Source organism: Convolutriloba macropyga, chromosome 3 (assembly GCF_964194025.1).
Source record: "Convolutriloba macropyga chromosome 3, txConMacr16.3, whole genome shotgun sequence".
Lineage (NCBI taxonomy): Eukaryota > Metazoa > Xenacoelomorpha > Acoela > Convolutidae > Convolutriloba > Convolutriloba macropyga.
In genome coordinates this window covers 20987099-21008784 of record NC_134470.1, presented here as the reverse complement: position 1 = coordinate 21008784, position 21686 = coordinate 20987099, and the positions used below count along the sequence as shown (strand labels likewise).

The window sequence follows — 21686 nt, the reverse complement described above, 5'->3', positions numbered from 1 at the left end:
AACCTGAATAATGACAATGAATATAAAAAAAACTGAAAAGAACTGCAAGATTTGTCAAAAAAAGCTAAAATTCGTGATGTTAAAAATGCAAAAAATCCCATTACATCAATAAACTGTACAGCAACCAATTGTCAAGCCCTAGATGAGGTTACTTGAATCTTGAGGCTGAAAAAACCTAAAAAACGACAAAAAATTTTAAAAGTAATATCAAAAATTTTCAAAAAATTTGTGATACTAAAAAGTCGAAACTATTCCATGGTCAATAAAAAATTTTCAGAAAATTTTTCTGCAAATCTTAATGAGGTTTTTTAGCCCCTAGGTCTGGAAAAACTTGAAAAGTTACAAAATATAAAAAAATTGACAAAAATTGCAAAAAAATGCTAAAATTTGTGATAATAAAATGTTGAAAACCCTCCATTACCGCTAAAAACAATGCAGTAACCTATTATCAGTAACCTATTATTTTAATGTCTTAAAACCCCATCTAGTATCGATATTTCAAGCCCTAAATAGTTTCACTGGCCCCTAAAGATCCAAAAACTTGGAACATGATAAATATACGAAAATTTAAAAACAAATTTTGTCCTAAAATTGCTTACACTCGGGTCATTAAAAGATTGATAACCAAAATATTAACTCTAAAAACTATGCAGCAGCTTACTAACAAACCTTGGAGGAGGCCACTGGGCACGAGTTGCCGGAAACAAAATTTCAAGGAAATTGTTTTAAAATTGCATAAATTCGTGATATTAAAATATTGAAGAACATTGCATTACAACAAAAGACTATGCAATAAACTATTGTCGAACCCTAAAGGCGAATATTCGGCTCTTGAATTTGTAGAAACTTAAAAAAATGACAAAAAATTTCAAAATACTTGAAAAAGAATCTTTTATAAAAAAAGTTTTATCCGAAAATTGATTTGTGATTGAAAACTAATCTATCGCCTCTACAGTATTTTTCGGTATCTTAATATCAAACACTAGCGCAGGTTTTTTGACCTCTGCGGTTGAAAACTGAATGACAAAAAATGTCGAAAAACTGAAATAAAATTGCAAGCTTTGTCAAAAAGTTGCTAAAATTTGTGATGTCAAAATGTTGAAGAACATTCCATTACAACTAGAAAATTTTGCCGCAAAAAATTATCAAACCCTAACGGAGCTTTTCTGACCTCTGAGTCTAAAAAAACCTGAATAATGAATATCAAAAAAGCTGAAAAGAACTGCAAGATTTGTCAAAAAAAATGGTAAAATTCGTGATGTTAAAAATGCAAAATCCCATTACATCAATAAACTGTACAGTAACCTATTGTCAAGCCCTAGATGAGGCTACTTGAATCTTGAGGCTGAAAAAACCTAAAAAACGACAAAAAATTTTAAAAAGTAATATCAAAAATTTTCGGAAATTTTCAAAAAGTAATATCAAAAATTTTCGGAAAATTTGTTATACTAAAAAGTTGAAACTATTCCATGGTCAATAAAAAAATTTTCAGTAAATTTTACTGCAAATCTTAATGAGGTTTTTTTAATCCCTAGGGCCGGAAAAACTTGAAAAGTTACAAAATATGAAAAAAAAATTGACAAAAATTGCAAAAAAATGCTAAAATTTGTGATAATTAAACGTTGAAACCCCTCCATTACCGCTAAAAACTATGCAGTAAACTATTATCAGTAACCTATTATTTTAATGTCTTAAAACCCCATCTAGTATCGATATTTCCAGCCCTAAATAGTTTCACTGGCCCCTAAAGATCCAAAAACTTGGAACATGATAAGTATACGAAAATTTAAAAACAAATTTTGTCCTAAAGTTGCTTAAACTCGGGTCATTAGAAGATTGATAACCAAAAAATTAACTCTAAAAACTATGAAGCAGGTTACTAACAAACCTTGGAGGAGGTCCCTGGGCAAGAGTTGCCGGAAACAAAATTTAAAGGATTTTGTTTTAAAATTGCATAAATTCGTGATATTAAAATATTGAAGAACATTGCATTACAACTAAAGACTATGCAATAAACTATTGTCGAACCCTAAAGGCGAATCTTCGGCTCTTGAATTTGTAGAAACTTAAAAAAATGACAAAAACTCCAAAATACTTGACAAAGAATGTTTTATAAAAAAAGTTTTATCCGAAAATTGATTTGTAATTGAAAACTAATCTATGGCCTCTACATTATTTTTCGGTATCTTACTATCAAACACTAGCGGAGGTTTTTTTACCTCTGATGTTGAAAAACTGAATGACAATAAATGTCGAAAAACTTAAAATTGCAAGCTTTGTCAAAAAGTTGCTAAAATTTGTGATGTCGAAATGTTGAAGAACATTCCATTACAACTAGAAAATTTTGCCGCAAAATATTATCAAACCCTAACGGAGCTTTTCTGACCTCTGAGTCTAAAAAACCTGAATAATGACAATGAATATAAAAAAAAACTGAAAAGAACTGCAAGATTTGTCAAAAAAAAATGCTAAAATTCGTGATGTTAAAAATGCAAAAAATCCCATTACATCAATAAACTGTACAGCAACCAATTGTCAAGCCCTAGATGAGGTTACTTGAATCTTGAGATTGAAAAAACCTAAAAAACGACAAAAAATTTTAAAAGTAATATCAAAAATTTTCGAAAAATTTGTGATACTAAAAAGTCGAAACTATTCCATGGTCAATAAAAAATTTTCAGTAAATTTTACTGCAAATCTTAACGAGGTTTTTTAGCCCCTAGGTCTGGAAAAACTTGAAAAGTTACAAAATTCGAAAAAAATTGACAAAAACCGCAAAAAATGCTAAATTTTTTGATAATTAAATGTTTGAAACCCCTCCATTACCGCTAAAAACTATACAGTAACCTATTATCGAACCCTACAATAAGAGCCTTGACACCTATGGCTAGAAAAACTCAAAACATAGCTGGCAGATTGCCAGAAAATAGCCGCAATAGCTTCGTAGATCTGCAGTCTCAAAAAAACAGTAAAAACGACAGAAAAAAAATTCGTCTTTTCATTGAAGGCTGATAGGTTATATTTTGATTAATAAACTGTATGAGTTTTTGCTGCTTCTATTGGCTGCTCTCTAATGAACTTCATTTAGAGTGACACTCACCCATTTGACCTTATCTTTTTGAATTAAAGTAAATAAAAGTCAATTTCAAAGTGAGGAAGTCATTTTTGGGGGTGAGGTAAGTCCAAGTGTGACCAAGAATTGCATCACGCAAAGAAACAAAAAAAACTCGCTCCACTAAGAGCAAAAAATGACGTCACACACGCACATCAGTTGAATTTGCATGAACGAATGAACAAAAGGCAGATTTGAAGTGGTTGTGACGTCATTTGGTTATAACAAAAAATGCGACGAAATAAGAAAACTAAGAGAAGGCCAACAATAGCCCCAGCTATCGATGTGCGGCTATTAAAAATGACAAATTTTCATAAAGCTGGAAAAAATTGTGCAAATTAGTAAAAATTTCCGTGTTTTTCTTTGGATTACGAAAACAGATAGCTCTTAAAACGGTCATAAAAAGTACTTATATCTTGCAAAAGACCTTTCTCAAATTTAGCCAGCCGCAATTATAGACTGGTCAAACAAAAAAATTCAAAAAATGACCAAAAAACACAAACAATTGCAACAATTTGGGCTCGAAAACTCCTAAAATGGCCGTTTAACCTTACACTACGGCCTTCCCAGTAGCTTCAACACGCGAAGCACATGCTGGACTACTACAAGCAGCCAATGACCTAATGAAACTTAATGCCCGCTGGGCGCTACCTGTTTATCCCGTTTTCAAGGACGAAAAGTCAAATAGGTCAGACAAACAACCGGTCAAGCGAAAAAAAGCACAAAAAAGACTAACAAGACCAACAAGAGTTTTTGCTGCTTCTATTAGCTGCTCTCTAATAACCTTCATTTAGAGTGACACACCCATTTGACCGTATCTTTTTGAATTAAAAAAACAAAAGTCAATTTCAAAGTGAGGAAGTCATTTTTGTGAGTGGGTAAGTCCAAGTGTGACCAAGAATTTCATCACGCAAATGAACAAAAAAAAACTCGCTGAACTAAGAGCGAAAAATGACGTCACGCACGCACTTCAGTTGAAATTGCCTGAACGAATGAACAAAAGCAGACTTGAAGTGGTTGTGACGTCATATGGGCATAACCAAAAACGCGACAACGAAAAAAAAACCAGGAGAAGGCCAATAATAGCCCCAGCTATCGATGTGCGGCTAGTAAAAATGACAAAATTTCAAAAAGCTTGAAAAAAATTGAAAACAGTAAGAATTTCCGTGTTTTTCTTTGGATTACGAAAACAGATAGCTCTTAAAATGGTCATAAAAAGTACTGATTTCTTTCAAAAGACCTTTCGTAACAATAACCAGCCCCAATTATAGACTGGTCAACCAAAAAATTCAAAAAATGACTAAAAACACGAAAAAATGCAACATTTTGGGCTCAAAAACTCCTAAAAATGACCGTTCAACCTTACACTACGGCCTTTCCAGTAGCTTCATCACGCGAGGAACTTGATGGAAAACTAAAAGCAGACAAGGACCCAAGGAAACTTAATGCCCACTGGGCGCTACCTGTTTATCCCGTTTTCAAGGACGACAATTCAAATGGATCAGACAAAAAATCGGTCGAGCGAAAAATAGCAGAAAAAAGACCAGCAAGATTAATATAACTGCTACACACTTTGTTTGAGAGCAAACAAAAATAATTAATTGTTGCAAATGGTACCGAAAAAACATTCGGTTAAAATTCAATATATCAAAAAAAATTAATAAACAGGTAAAACTTTTTAATTCTGGAAAACGTTTATAGGAAGCGTAAGTAAAAATAACCCTCTTTTGAGTTTATTCAAAATTCTGTCAGCAGTTATTAGGTCTCTACTTCCTAAAACGTTGGACAAATTTTGGTTATTGTAACATAATTGGCGCATTTCGGATGAAAGGCTGAATTTCGAAGAATTAGCAAAAACTTGAGCTATAAACATGATCAGTATAAAAACTCGATAGATTTCTCTATATAGATTTCTTTTTCTTTGACGGTTGACATTCAGACTAGCGGAGCTTTAAAGAAGTTGCTCAGCGACTTATTGACCTCCAGGTTGCACCTGTTAATCCTCCTTTTCGGGACGAAAACTCAGGCGACAAAAAGTTCAAGATAAAAACAATAAAAACATATGAAAATACCACACGACCAATTCATAAAAATACCTCATGACCAATGCTACGAACTGCTTGAGACCAATTACAAAGTGATTCTTTCCTTTAAACAATCGGACCAAAGCTACGAAAATCTTTGGTGATACATTATGGTACCAAAAACTACGTACACCTGAAGATTTTTTAAACAGCGATACAAACAACAAATAATAGAACACTTTGAGTTCAAATTTATTCTCTAATAAGATGTTATTACACCTTTAGCTTTTTTAACCTCTAGTAGACGGTTTGTTTAGTTTTCGAACAGGTTTCTTACAACGTCTGCGTTAATTTCATTCAAAATTTCGTCTTTTCATTGAAGGCTGATAGGTTATATTTTGATTATTGAACTATGATTTTTTGCTGCTTCTATTAGGTGCCCTCTCATAACCTTCATTTAGAGTGACAATCACCCATTTGACCTTATCTTTTTGAATTAAAGTAAAATAAAAGTCAGTTTCAAAGTGAGGAAGTTGTGTGAGTGGGTAAGTTCAAGTGTGACCAAGAATTTCATCACGCAAATGAACAACAAAACTCGCTCCACTAAGAGCCAAAAATGACGTCACGCACGCACTTCAGTTGAAATTGCATGAACGAATGAACAAAAGCAGACTTGACGTGGCTGTGACGTCATATGGTCATAACAAAAAACGCGACGAGGAAATAAAAACCAAGAGAAGGCCAATAATAGCCCCAGCTATCGATGTGCGGCTAGTAAAAAAGACAAAATTTCAAAAAGCTTGAAAAAATTTGAAAATTAGTAAGAACTTCCGTGTTTTTTTTTTGGATTACGAAAACAGATAGCTCTTAAAATGGTCATAAAAAGAACTGATTTCTTTCAAAAGACCTTTCTCAACTTTAACCAGCCCCAATTATAGACTGGTCAAACAAAAAAATTCGAAAAATGACTATAAAACACGAAAAAATGCAACATTTTGGGCTCAATCAAAAACCCCTTAAAATGACCGTTTAACCTTACACTACGGCCTTCCCAAAATACTCATCACGCGAAGCACTAAAAGCAGCCAAGGACCCAAGGAAACTTAATGCCCGCTGGGCGCTACCTGTTTATCCCGTTTTCAAGGACGACAATTCAAATGGATCAGACAAAAAATCGGTCGAGCGAAAAATAGCAGAAAAAAGACCAGCAAGATTAATATAACTGCTACAAACTTTGTTTGAGAGCAAACAAAAAAATGTCAGCAGTTATTAGGTCTCTACTTCCTAAAACGTTGGACAAATTTTGGTTATTGTAACATAATTGGCGCATTTCGGATGAAAGGCTGAATTTCGAAGAATTAGCAAAAACTTGAGCTATAAACATGATCAATATAAAAACTCGATATATTTCTCTATATAGATTATTTTTTCTTTGACGGTTTACATTCAGACTAGCGGAGCTCTAAAAAAGTTGCTCAGCGACTTATTGACCTCCAGGTTGCACCTGTTAATCCTCCTTTTTGGGACGAAAAGTCAGGCGACAAAAAGTTCAAGATGAAAACATATGAAAACACCACATGACAAATTCATTTGCTACGAACTGCTTGAGACCAATTACAAATCGATTCTTTCCTTTAAACAATCGGACCAAAGCTACGAAAATCATTGGTGACACATTATGGTACCAAAAACTACGTACACCTGAAGATTTTTAAAAAGCGATACAAACAACAAATAATATAACACTTTGAGTTCAAATTTATTCTCTAATAACGTGTTATTACACCTTTAGCTTTTTTAACCTCTAGTAGACGGTTTGTATAGTTTTCGAACAGGTTTCTTACAACGTCTGAGTCAAATTCATTCCAAATTTCGTCTTTTCATTGAAGGCTGATACGTTATATTTTGATTATTAAACTGTATGAGTTTTTGCTGCTTCTATTAGGTGCTCTCTCATAACCTTCATTTAGAGTGACACTCACCCATTTGACCTTATCTTTTTGAATTAAAGTAAATAAAAGTCAATTTCAAAGTGAGGAAGTCTTTTGTGTGAGTGGGTAAGTCCAAGTGTGACCAAGAATTCCATCACACAAATTAACAAAAAAAACTCGCTCCACTAAGACCGACAAATGACGTCACACACGCACTTCAGTTGAAATTGCATGAACGAATGAACAAAAGCAGCTTTGAAGTGGTTGTGACGTCATATGGTCATAACAAAAAATGCTACGACGAAATAAAAATGAAGAGAACGCCAATAATAGCCCCATCTATCGATGTGCGGCTATTAAAAATGACAATTTTCTAAAAACTTGAAAAAAAATGTGAAAATTAGTAAACATTTCCGTGTTTTTCTTTGGATTACGAAAAAAGATAGCTCTTAAAATGGTCATAAAAAGTACTTATATCTTGCAAAAGACCTTTCTCAACTTTAGCCAGCCCCAATTATAGACTGGTCAAACAAAAAAATTCAAAAAATGACAAAAACACAAAAATTGCAACAATTTGGGCTCGAAAACTCCCAAAATGACCGTTAAACCTTACAATACGGCCTTTCCAGTAGCTTCATCACGCGAGGCACTTGATGGACTACTAAATGCAGACAAGGACCCAAGGAAACTCAATGCCCGCTGGGCGCTACCTGTTTATCTCGTTTTCAAGGACAAAAAGTCAAATGGGTGAGACAAAAAATCAGTCAAGCGCAAAAAATAGCATAAAAGACCAACAAGACTAATATAACTGCTACAAACTTTGTTTGAGAGCAAACAATAATATTTAATTGTTGCAAATGGTACCAAAAAACACTCGGTTAAAATTCAATATATCAAAATAACAAACAGGTAAAACTTTTTTATTCCGGAATACGCTTATAGGAACCGTAAGTAAAAATAACCCTCTTTTGAGATTATTCAAAATTGTGTCAGCAGTCATTAGGTCTCTACTTCCTAAAAATTGGAACAAATTTGGGTTATTAAAACATATTAGGCGCATATCGGATGAAACGCTGAGCTTCGAAGAATTTAGCAAAAACTTGAGCTATAAACAAGAACAAAATAGAAACTCGATATAGTTCTATATATAGATTATTTTTTCTTTGACGGTTTACATTCAGACTAGCGGAGCTCTAAAAAAGTTGCTCAGCGACTTATTGACCTCCAGGTTGCACCTGTTAATCCTCCTTTTTGGGACGAAAAGTCAGGCGACAAAAAGTTCAAGATGAAAACATATGAAAATACCACATGACAAATTCATTTGCTACGAACTGCTTGAGACCAATTACAAAGCGATTCTTTCCTTTAAACAATCGGACCAAAGGTACGAAAATCATTGGTGACACATTATGGTACCAAAAACTACGTACACCTGAAGATTTTTAAAAAGCGATACAAACAACAAATAATATAACACTTTGAGTTCAAATTTATTCTCTAATAACGTGTTATTACACCTTTAGCTTTTTTAACCTCTAGTAGACGGTTTGTATAGTTTTCGAACAGGTTTCTTACAACGTCTGAGTCAATTTCATTCCAAATTTCGTCTTTTCATTGAAGGCTGATACGTTATATTTTGATTATTAAACTGTATGAGTTTTTGCTGCTTCTATTAGGTGCTCTCTCATAACCTTCATTTAGAGTGACACTCACCCATTTGACCTTATCTTTTTGAATTAAAGTAAATAAAAGTCAATTTCAAAGTGAGGAAGTCTTTTGTGTGAGTGGGTAAGTCCAAGTGTGACCAAGAATTCCATCACACAAATTAACAAAAAAAACTCGCTCCACTAAGACCGACAAATGACGTCACGCACGCACTTCAGTTGAAATTGCATGAACGAATGAACAAAAGCAGCTTTGAAGTGGTTGTGACGTCATATGGTCATAACAAAAAATGCTACGACGAAATAAGAATGAAGAGAACGCCAATAATAGCCCCATCTATCGATGTGCGGCTATTAAAAATGACAATTTTCTAAAAACTTGAAAAAAAATGTGAAAATTAGTAAACATTTCCGTGTTTTTCTTTGGATTACGAAAAAAGATAGCTCTTAAAATGGTCATAAAAAGTACTTATATCTTGCAAAAGACCTTTCTCAACTTTAGCCAGCCCCAATTATAGACTGGTCAAACAAAAAAATTCAAAAAATGACAAAAACACAAAAAATTGCAACAATTTGGGCTCGAAAACTCCCAAAATGACCGTTAAACCTTACAATACGGCCTTTCCAGTAGCTTCATCACGCGAGGCACTTGATGGACTACTAAATGCAGACAAGGACCCAAGGAAACTCAATGCCCGCTGGGCGCTACCTGTTTATCTCGTTTTCAAGGACAAAAAGTCAAATGGGTGAGACAAAAAATCAGTCAAGCGCAAAAAATAGCATAAAAGACCAACAAGACTAATATAACTGCTACAAACTTTGTTTGAGAGCAAACAATAATATTTAATTGTTGCAAATGGTACCAAAAAACACTCGGTTAAAATTCAATATATCAAAATAACAAACAGGTAAAACTTTTTTATTCCGGAAAACGCTTATAGGAACCGTAAGTAAAAATAACCCTCTTTTGAGATTATTCAAAATTGTGTCAGCAGTCATTAGGTCTCTACTTCCTAAAAATTGGAACAAATTTGGGTTATTAAAACATAATAGGCGCATATCGGATGAAACGCTGAGCTTCGAAGAATTTAGCAAAAACTTGAGCTATAAACAAGAACAAAATAGAAACTCGATATAGTTCTATATATAGATTATTTTTTCTTTGACGGTTTACATTCAGACTAGCGGAGCTCTAAAAAAGTTGCTCAGCGACTTATTGACCTCCAGGTTGCACCTGTTAATCCTCCTTTTTGGGACGAAAAGTCAGGCGACAAAAAGTTCAAGATGAAAACATATGAAAATACCACATGACAAATTCATTTGCTGCGAACTGCTTGAGACCAATTACAAAGCGATTCTTTCCTTTAAACAATCGGACCAAAGCTACGAAAATCATTGGTGACACATTATGGTACCAAAAACTACGTACATCTGAAGATTTTTAAAAAGCGATACAAACAACAAATAATATAACACTTTGAGTTCAAATTTATTCTCTAATAACGTGTTATTACACCTTTAGCTTTTTTAACCTCTAGTAGACGGTTTGTATAGTTTTCGAACAGGTATCTTACAACGTCTGAGTCAATTTCATTCCAAATTTCGTCTTTTCATTGAAGGCTGATACGTTATATTTTGATTATTAAACTGTATGAGTTTTTGCTGCTTCTATTAGGTGCTCTCTCATAACCTTCATTAAGAGTGACACTCACCCATTTGACCTTATCTTGTTGAATTAAAGTAAATAAAAGTCTATTTCAAAGTGAGGAAGTCTTTTGTGTGAGTGGGTAAGTCCAAGTGTGACCAAGAATTCCATCACGCAAATTAACAAAAAAAACTCGCTCCACTAAGACCGACAAATGACGTCACACACGCACTTCAGTTGAAATTGCATGAACGAATGAACAAAAGCAGCTTTGAAGTGGTTGTGACGTCATATGGTCATAACAAAAAATGCTACGACGAAATAAAAATGAAGAGAACGCCAATAATAGCCCCATCTATCGATGTGCGGCTATTAAAAATGACAATTTTCTAAAAACTTGAAAAAAAATGTGAAAATTAGTAAACATTTCCGTGTTTTTCTTTGGATTACGAAAAAAGATAGCTCTTAAAATGGTCATAAAAAGTACTTATATCTTGCAAAAGACCTTTCTCAACTTTAGCCAGCCCCAATTATAGACTGGTCAAACAAAAAAATTCAAAAAATGACAAAAACACAAAAAATTGCAACAATTTGGGCTCGAAAACTCCCAAAATGACCGTTAAACCTTACAATACGGCCTTTCCAGTAGCTTCATCACGCGAGGCACTTGATGGACTACTAAATGCAGACAAGGACCCAAGGAAACTCAATGCCCGCTGGGCGCTACCTGTTTATCTCGTTTTCAAGTACAAAAAGTCAAATGGGTGAGACAAAAAATCAGTCAAGCGCAAAAAATAGCATAAAAGACCAACAAGACTAATATAACTGCTACAAACTTTGTTTGAGAGCAAACAATAATATTTAATTGTTGCAAATGGTACCAAAAAACACTCGGTTAAAATTCAATATATCAAAATAACAAACAGGTAAAACTTTTTTATTCCGGAAAACGCTTATAGGAACCGTAAGTAAAAATAAGCCTCTTTTGAGATTATTCAAAATTGTGTCAGCAGTCATTAGGTCTCTACTTCCTAAAAATTGGAACAAATTTGGGTTATTAAAACATAATAGGCGCATATCGGATGAAACGCTGAGCTTCGAAGAATTTAGCAAAAACTTGAGCTATAAACAAGAACAAAATAGAAACTCGATATAGTTCTATATATAGATTATTTTTTCTTTGACGGTTTACATTCAGACTAGCGGAGCTCTAAAAAAGTTGCTCAGCGACTTATTGACCTCCAGGTTGCACCTGTTAATCCTCCTTTTTGGGACGAAAAGTCAGGCGACAAAAAGTTCAAGATGAAAACATATGAAAATACCACATGACAAATTCATTTGCTACGAACTGCTTGAGACCAATTACAAAGCGATTCTTTCCTTTAAACAATCGGACCAAAGCTACGAAAATCATTGGTGACACATTATGGTACCAAAAACTACGTACACCTGAAGATTTTTAAAAAGCGATACAAACAACAAATAATATAAAACTTTGAGTTCAAATTTATTCTCTAATAACGTGTTATTACACCTTTAGCTTTTTTAACCTCTAGTAGACGGTTTGTATAGTTTTCGAACAGGTTTCTTACAACGTCTGAGTCAATTTCATTCCAAATTTCGTCTTTTCATTGAAGGCTGATACGTTATATTTTGATTATTAAACTGTATGAGTTTTTGCTGCTTCTATTAGGTGCTCTCTCATAACCTTCATTTAGAGTGACACTCACCCATTTGCCCTTATCTTTTTGAATTAAAGTAAATAAAAGTCAATTTCAAAGTGAAGAAGTCTTTTGTGTTAGTGGGTAAGTCCAAGTGTGACCAAGAATTCCATCACGCAAATTAACAAAAAAAACTCGCTCCACTAAGACCGACAAATGACGTCACGCACGCACTTCAGTTGAAATTGCATGAACGAATGAACAAAAGCAGCTTTGAAGTGGTTGTGACGTCATATGGTCATAACAAAAAATGCTACGACGAAATAAAAATGAAGAGAACGCCAATAATAGCCCCATCTATCGATGTGCGGCTATTAAAAATGACAATTTTCTAAAAACTTGAAAAAAAATGTGAAAATTAGTAAACATTCGGACCAAAGCTACGAAAATCATTGGTGATACAATATGGTATCAAAAACGACGTACACCTGAAGATTTTTTAAAAAGCGATACAAACAACAAACAATATAACATTTTCAGTTCAAATTTATTCTCTAATAACCTGTCATTACACCTTTAGCTTTTTTAACCTGTAGTAGACGGTTTGTATAATTTTCGAACAAGTTTCTTACAACGTCTGCGTCAATTTCATTCCAAATTTAAAATTTTTCTAAACTATCCCCAAAAAACTTCCTTCGAAATCGCACATAAATTTCAATAGGATTCTGATCTGAACTGTATACAGACCATTCCAGTACCTTCCACTCGTTTTCTTGAAAAAATGCCAATAATCTTCGATTTAAGAAGAGGAGCATTATCTTGTTGAAAAATAATGTCCAGGAAAAGCATTTTTCTACGTAATTTTTCAAAACTTCCAAATAACCGACAGCATTTAGCATGTTTGAAGAGTTACGAATCATTTCCGTCGTTCTGATCGAATTGCACCCCGACCATCGGAGATCGTTTGTCCGAACTCAAATTTTTGTGTTTTTTTTTCAAGGAATCTCTTTCTAATTCTTCGAAAAACTCTAAACAATTCTGACATGCGCACCCTCGTTTCATCAGTAACAACATTCTGCCAGAAAGAGAAAGGCTTCATGAGCATATTGATGCACCATTATATTTTAGACCATGAAAATCGGACATCTCGTAGCGTAACAACTTGGCAAACGGTGAAAGAACAAAGCGGTTTAACTGTCTTTTCTGTTTAGGCGGAGAAATTGAGAATGAAATTTTTCTTAAAACTTCTAAATTTCACACCTTTTTTTACGCCTTATCGCAAATCATGCTTATGAAGCACGAGTCATGCTTTAAAAGCAGAAATCATTCTTTACGTAGCTTTTTGCTACCATAGTGTATATTAGAATCACTAAAGAGATAAAAAACATAAATGCATCGTTAGGAAGCCTAATCGACCTGTCAATATTTCAAATACGGAACAAAGTAACAATAAGTTTAGGAAAATCAGACGGAACCCAAAAAACTATCTATTTTTTCTGAAAACAAATAATGTTCAAGTCATTAAAAACATTGACTGAATAGTAAAACCTTTCCAGATCAAAACTACTCATTTGTAGAAGGCAAATATGATCTGTCATCAAAGTCTTGCTTGAAGAGCGACAAATATTATAAGTTACAGACAGAAAAATTTGGAAACATTTTGAAAAGTCGTGCTCAGTTATGAATAATCATTCGCTGCGTATTAGGGCAGCCAATGATTTACATCTATGGACCAATAGAAAGCAAATATCATATTTTTGAGAAGCAATCATTGCTCTCTTTACATTGGATTGACAAAAAAATAGTTGACTTCTAGTTGACTTAAAAAGTCATCAAAAAGTTTGAATACGTTACGTTTAACAAAAACTACTAACGTTGGGCAGAATATAAAATGATGACCAGCGTCGACCGAATTGCTCTCAGTTTAATTTCTGGATAAGAGATTTACAGTATTTCCCTCTATTTCACAGTGTTCAACAAAAACCCAACTTGAAGAAAACTGTGGATGGGTGCGTGGGGATTCAACTATCCTATGGCTTGACCATTATAAATTGGACATCAACTCTCGGCAAAACAGCAAGGCTAGAAACAGTTTTGATGACAAAATCCATTATTTTGCAAATAGGACTCACCCAACTTTGTTTTGCGACCCTTGAAGTTTAATCTCTACAGATATGCACATTGAACTGCTTTAGCGCTAACTACTTTTCCCGACGAAAAGAACACTCAAAACTATTTACCCTTTGTTGTAGACTGTCGCGGATCAAAGAAAAAATAAGAGCCCAAAACTCCGACAGCAGACAAGGCAACACAAACAATATCATTCATAATACGCAGTGCCCACGTTCTACAAAATATTGACATCAAATAGCACAAAGCAGGCAAGTAAAAATAAGGCAAGTCTTTAGCTTCTCTGTTCAAAGAACATCACGTAATTCAAATGTTGCCGTTTACGCGTTGAATGAGTATTCACAGCAACGTTGAAACGTATAAACAGGAAGTATTTGCATTAAATACAAAACACGTTTTCATCAAATAGTTTCAGTGCGGGAACCAAGCAACCTACATGGGGACAAATAGGACACAAAAGAGAACATGGAGAAAAATGCGCCCTCAGTAAAAAGATAAAAGAAGATAGAAGTTACGGACAATCCTCGTGTGACTTGCTCTCAAATGCGGCTGGTGCTGGGCTTCTCAAAATATTACCGATTAGCATATCAACATTTATAAGCTTAATATTAGTCTTTAGCATATTAGACCAAACAGTGGGCCCAGATTTTAGCCCTCCAAGGTTCGACGTGAACGCAATTTATTTTCAGAGTGAACGCAATTTTTGCACGAAGAAAATGCCCCTATCTTCTTTTTAATGCTTCAAACTCAAATTTTGGTCGACACTGCATTGCCAAAAAAACGACACGAATTTCTTATCTACCACGCTGACGAAACTTTTCCTACATTAGAAAATAGATTGGACTAAATTAAAGCAAGAGAACTATTTGATGAATCCCAGGAGCCAAAACAGCAACCATACTTTATTGTTTAAACACTAATTGAAGACCGACACAATGCAGCCCAACAGAAAATGTGAAAAACATAACCAGCGACTGCCGGAATAGCTGCCAAATAAATTTGCGTGCCAAAAAATATAGATAGAAACATTTACAGAAAAGAATTGGAAATGGTTACCTCGGTCACCTTAAAAACTGGGTGCAAGAAGCAACATTTTATGGTGCAGAAAATTGACAAAGCAGAGGTTTGAACCCCAATCCCCCGCGTAATAATCGGAAGCTAACCACTTGGCTATCTGGTCCTTGAAATTGCTTATCTCAATCAATTTTGTTTTGCCAAGCAATTTCTGTCAAAAAGATCTGTCAACGTAGAGGACCGAAACCCAATCACGGCGTAATAATCGTAAGCTAACCACTCGGCTATCTGGTCTTTGTCACCGCTTATCTCACAATCGATTTTATTTTGCTTTAGCAAGACAACTTCTGAATGCGAGCAATTTAGATCACGCAGAAAGCAAGAAATCAAGCGTAAAAAAGTCACTGGAAAAGTTTAGCGAAAGAATGTTCTACAGCAAATGTAAAACAAAAAAGAGCGTCAGATGACAAAAAAAAACAAGAGCACCGCAATATAGGTAAGCTCAGCTTACAGTTTCGCGGCTATAATGGAAAGGATAGATAACTTTACTGCAATGGCGACAATATATTATAGTCCTACTGTCCGGAATAATGTTGAAAAATATGAAATGGCATTCAACATTAACAATTCAGCAAAAACGAGATCTTAAACCTTTTTTTACAAATTCTAGCAATTATAGTCTTTAAATCGAAAAGATCAATAGCATTTTTAAAGTACAAACTTTGACTTCAATTTGAAGTTAGACATACTCCCTGTTTCTCAATGAGAGGATGCTGGGAGCTAGTATCAATATCAATGAGCATTAGAGATGGTAACCAAGCCTCATGAAAGGGGCAACCAAGCCTCAGGTAGCGGGCATCTAATTTAATCTTGAGCTTTATGGGTTCATATTGTTTTTCGATACTGACTCTGTTGATTCTACATTGTACTGTAGTACCTAAAAGTTCCTAGAGCTGAATGAGAGAAGAGTGAAACTAGTCTAGAAAAGTGATAACGGCTGAGATGAGGGCTGCTATTAATAAAAGCAAATAAATAAAGCCAACTTTTGACGCTGATTGTAATCACTCCAAATAAATGCATTCTGCATTGACCACAAGTCTTCAATTCAAAGTAAAAGGTGTTTTTGAAAATTTAAACAACTTGCATATGAAAGAGAAAACTTATCAAAAGAGCACACTTTGAAAGCGAACGCCAAAAAAAATGACCGCGCAATCTGAGATAAAAACGACATAAAATTAAACAGATTGCTCTTTTTGAACGAAAAAAGAATTTTTACTTCAAATATTCTTTTCTTCGAATACCAAGAACACGATTTTTTTTCAGATCAAAGAACACTTGACGCCATTTGTTGAAAATCAGCCTAAAAAACAGATAGAGATCAGATTTAAAAATAGGTCAACTTACAGATACAGCGCTATCCGTAACTCCCTCTCCAGTTAAGTGCAGCAAATTGCCTAGACTGTTGCCTTCACTGTTAGCCCGCATTTTAAGCAACTGCGTGAGGAAAGCTTTCTCCTCTAGCAGAGACTGCAATTCATTCTGAAGATTAGCCTTTTCGGCCACCAATTCCGAGGGCATAGCAACTTTTTCACCGCGCCCACCATCGACAATACCGTCCATTCGTTCATCATCAGCCTGTACTGGCGGCAGTGCCACAAACTGTTTTGCCTCTTTTTTCTGCAATTGAGAAGAGACACTTGAGGTATCAGACAATCGTTGCAGACTCGGACCAGCAGACCCGCGATCTGTTGAAGAGCTGCACGTTTGTGTATCGCCGGCTGTAGAATTTTTACTGAGCTGTTTCAGCGCTTGATGCTTCGATTTTAGCTCCTTCAGCTAAAAAGTAAGTAAATTCGCGATGTATGTGCTGATTAGACCAATCTATCAACCATCTACGTCTTTTGCACAGAGTAATCTCATTAGTTTGCTGAAAGGGCTTCCACATAATCTATTGCATCCACGCATAAAACTATTAATCTTTCATAGAATTAAAACAGGTAGTTGGTAACAAATATGTGTGCTTTACATGCAATCACTTTTCAAACTTTTGGTTCGATCAATTCGGGCAGAACAAGCTTTCCTGATACCTCTCTTTGCTGTTCCAGAAGTTTCTCAAGCAGGTCATGCTGTCGTTTTAGCTCGGAAAGTTCAGAAACGGCTCCTTCTCCGGACCCAGCATCTCTCGGTTGCTCCTGGACACTGGACCTGCCACTCCCTGCTGATGGAGCTCCCCCAGCTGCCAACACTCTTCGTCCACTTCTTGGAAGTTGCCCGGGTACCTGACATTGCAAAAACAGGCATCACATATTTACCCAGAAACGTCTGACTTCTAACATGAAGTCGTTCACACATATGTTTTAGAAAAGGATGATTGAAAGATAGAAATACAAGCCGATTGTATAAGAGGTCATGGTAAAGTTTCTAAGAAATGAAGAAATAGAAACTAATTCAACTGATGGCCACATGCTTCGATCATTTACCGGAGTTTTCGGGCGAGAATAGAGATAAAAGCTATTCTGCGATATTTTTCGCTTCTTTGCTCTGGAACTGCAACGGGGAGTTGCGACAGCCCTTTCGTTACACAAGACCGGCGCCAAATATTTTCCATTTGTTCCTGTTGCTGGCTAAACAATGCCAACACCAATGCACACCAAGAAGATATTGAAACAGGATGAACAAAAACTCAAATAAGCTTGTCTCCGACAACTGCCTTATAAGGATCTAATCGAGACAAGACCTTTCATTAACAAGCGTCAGAGGCATTGAAACCAAAACGAAAATAAGAAGGGCAGAACAAAAAACTCACCAAAACAAATGGTGTCAAAGTAATAAAGCCATCAGCTACATATTGAAAGTTTGAAACAACCGCATTTGTGCACCATTCGAGTACATGCAAAACATTTTAATAGCATTTGCAAAAATATCAGATCGTAAGATAGCAAAAACAGTGAGACGAGAAGTCAAATTGTACGCGAATATATACGTGAAATCTTTCAAAAAAAAAATCAAACATTTCAAGAATGGCCCTCTTCAGAAATTAAACCCGTTCAAAAATTTATACTTTCAAACTGTTTCTTTCTCGTTCCTTCAGAAAAAAGAACGCTGAGAACAAGCTCCCGTTAATGCACTGCAGGCAAAATTGGTACTGCTGCTGCACTGCAATAAAGCAGAAACAAAGATATCACTATTATTCTATCTAACTGCTTCATCGAGACCTGAACTGCCGTTCAATAGTCTTCTGATTGACTTCATCGAAAATTGAATACATTTAAAAAGGACAGGACTGATACAATCAAAATTCTTTAAGATGTAAAAGTTAGAAGAAGCAGCTGACTCTATCAGAGTTTGAAAAACAACTCGCTACTTTAAACTTGTAAGCCTGCACTCGTAAAACTAGAGACAAAAATGCTTCTAGAATTACGAAATTAACCAGCCAACAAAGAGAACAGCGAAGAGAAAGAGGCCACAAAATTAAATTCTTAATTTTTTTTCACTTAAACCGCTGTTTGCTTACCTTACTTGAGAGCATGCCACTGATCTCTGATTGGAGGTTGAGCGAGTTCGTTTCTAATTATCAAAAAGATGTTACAGACAAACGTGGGACAAATTGCTCTTAAAAGTCACGCGGAACGGTTCCATTGTACCTTGCTTGAGGACTTAATTTTTGATTCAAAAATTGCGTAATTTTTACCTTGCGTAATTTTCGACTCAAATGAGTTCATTTTAGACCAGTATGAATTCAATTGAAAGAATAACCAACATTCACAAAAAATTTATATTAGGGCAATTTAGATAATGGTAAAGCAAGAACAAGCAAAAAAAATCAACCGGAAAATATAAACTGATCAACAAACATAGCCGTCAAATTGCCGCCGTTGACGCACATCGGCATTAAAGCAAAAGAAGGAGATTGAAATTGACATACCTTATTTTTCTAAGTGACAAAAAGTGTTCTAATTTCATGAGCAGTTTCAGATAGATTCTAATACTATATTTAATTCAGCTTCTAAATTGACAGCTAATAAGCTTAAATACTAATGTCAGCCAGCAATCGCTATAGTGAATTTATATAACATAATACACTGTGACTTAATGACTATGCTTTATCAGTTTATCCCGGTTCTTTTGGATTTGCTCTATTAACATTCACTAAAATGCACAAATCGATGAGTGAAATAACTTAAAATCCACTCAGATGAAACAATGAGAACGGTAATCTGAAAAAAACATAGCAGGACAAGTCTTGGCACAATTGAAAGAATTTTCATTGACTAATTAAAAGACTAGATCTAGAATGGACACTAATTAAATAACAGACATAATTGGACGATTGCCAGAAAAAGCCACAATAGCGTCGTAGATCTGCAGTCTCAAAAAGATAGTGCCAAACCAAAAAGAAATTTCTTTTTGTTAAACAGATGTTATATTTTGATTACGAATCCAAATATGTTATTATTTCTTCTTATAACTGCTTTCCAATAATCTTCATTTAGAGTGAAACGCGCTCACTTGAGGTTATCTCTTGGAATTAAAGTAAAGAAAAAGTCAAGTTTCAGAGTCAGGAAGTCATTTGAGAGCGAGGTGAGTCACGCATGACGAAAATTTAAACACGCAAATGAAAAAAGCTCCCTCCAATAAGATTTAACATGACGTCAGTAATTTTAAATTTGCCTATTTTTAGATATTCAAGAATTCAAAGCAAACCCATTCATAGCGAAACCTTCCAAAATTTACCTCCAGTTCCACACTCGCCAGTCAAAACAATTTTTGTCACTACCCAAAAAATGACGAAAGTTTCAAAACGCAAATTTGCAAAGTTTACTGCTGTATTTTTCTTTTGAGTGGGTATTACAATACAGATACTTCATGCAAACACACACGAAGGTTAACTCTCATAAGACTTCTATGGACTGGCACCAACCTCAATTGAGGTCCTATTGAACAAAACAATCAAAAAATGAGGATCTGCACAAATTGACGCTCAAAAATTTCAAATGACCTCTTCACATTGAATTTAGGCCTTCCTATCAACTTCAAGACAAAGAATACCAAAGCCAGCGTAAGGAATTTAATGAAAGTTAATGCACACTATGCTTTAACTGTTTATCCCCTTTTCGAAAGAAAAGTCATCGAAAAAAATGTGATCACATCATACAAAAAAGAGCACCAATACAATCCTGCAATGTAATAATTGCTGATACTTTCCTTTGAGAGCTACTAACTAGCTATTTTCCAAATTGTCGAAAGTTTTCCAACTCATTGCATATTAAGTCGGGTTCGATCATTCACTTATTGCGCACTTTTTATATTGTAATTTCTTTTCGTTCACTTTGAAAAGTTAGATTTTCAAAGAGTAAGGCCTGGAAAAGCCACGCGGAGTCACTCAATTCTAATTTTGATTGAGAGTTAATGAAAGCAATGCTTACACAGTAATAATCAGTGTAAGTGCAAGGTCGCAACTACCTGTGCGAAAGAACAGATGCGAGAGAAGGGAAAGCCTGTATTTCACTTCCCTCCTTCCCACCCATTTCTTTTAACTGCAACCCAATTATCTTCAAAGAATATAGGCAATTATCTCGACAATTCCACAGGAGCCGAAAAAGCTGGTCTCTCTGATTTCCATAATGAACTCATACTCAAACATTCATCAACTCTAAATTTTTGAGTCTGCTATCTAGATTACCCAGCTGAAAATAATTTTGATAAAGGTGTTGGAAACTTTAATTCGTGCATTAGTAAGAGGGAGATAATTGATAGAACAATCAAATTATCTTGATACGGACTACTGGGCGAATTATTCAATAGAATTAACTCCAAACAATAAACAAGGAGCCTAGGTAAAATGCGACTCCGCTTTCTATTATTTGGTTTAACTGATTACCATAAGGAATCGAAGTTAAACTTGAAAGAAAATGGAACTCAATTAGTCATTTAATTTTATTGAAAACAAATGGCACCCTAGTCAAACGGAGCCATAAAACAAATGGAGTCATAATGGAGAGAACAAGGAATAAGAACAAAATTCACTAATATTTCCTGAGACTTCATTCAGATACAGCAAAAATACGAAAGCAATCAACAGGAAACAGATTTTATGTTTGTGCCTGACTAAAAAAGAGACCTGTTAATAATCACACTTTCAAGGCTACAATATTAATTAATCAGGGCAACACTTAACAAATCTCTAAGAATTTACAAAAACAGATAAGCATAACCGTCATCAAGTCTTAGCTGACCATTGTCAGCCCGTTTAAAAAATTCGACTTTGAAACACTCAGTTTTTTGCTCTCTTTAGCTCCGCCAAAGCTCTTTAAAGACGGCGCAAATCTCAATCCGACATCTTTTGCTTCGTAACTATAAAAAATTAGGTCCAAAATACAATCCAACCAAATAAATATCCCCATGAATTGACTATCGATTACAGAGTCTTTTGACAGATAAAAAATATTTGCCCCTGAATTTGAGAAAATCAACCATTACAAAACTATTTGAGGAGAGCGAATCA

The 21686-nt window shown here is 34.8% G+C and overlaps 1 protein-coding gene across 4 annotated transcripts in view; it reads right to left on the bottom strand.

Annotated features, from left to right (window-relative positions):
- The window catches only part of LOC142336051 (uncharacterized), a 149932-nt gene that overhangs the window by 117822 nt on the left and 10424 nt on the right, over window positions 1-21686 (bottom strand). For 2 of the 4 annotated variants that reach the window (XM_075384544.1, XM_075384545.1), the window contains exons 3-5: window positions 17662-17805; window positions 17269-17460; window positions 16586-17017 (exon numbers count right to left, since the gene is read on the bottom strand). In XM_075384544.1, the coding sequence (XP_075240659.1) occupies window positions 16586-17017; window positions 17269-17460; window positions 17662-17805 (768 nt within the window). Of the gene's footprint in view, window positions 1-14277; window positions 14513-16585; window positions 17018-17268; window positions 17461-17661; window positions 17806-21686 lie in introns of those variants that run through there. The other 2 variants (XM_075384546.1, XM_075384547.1) reach the window with 2 other exon arrangements.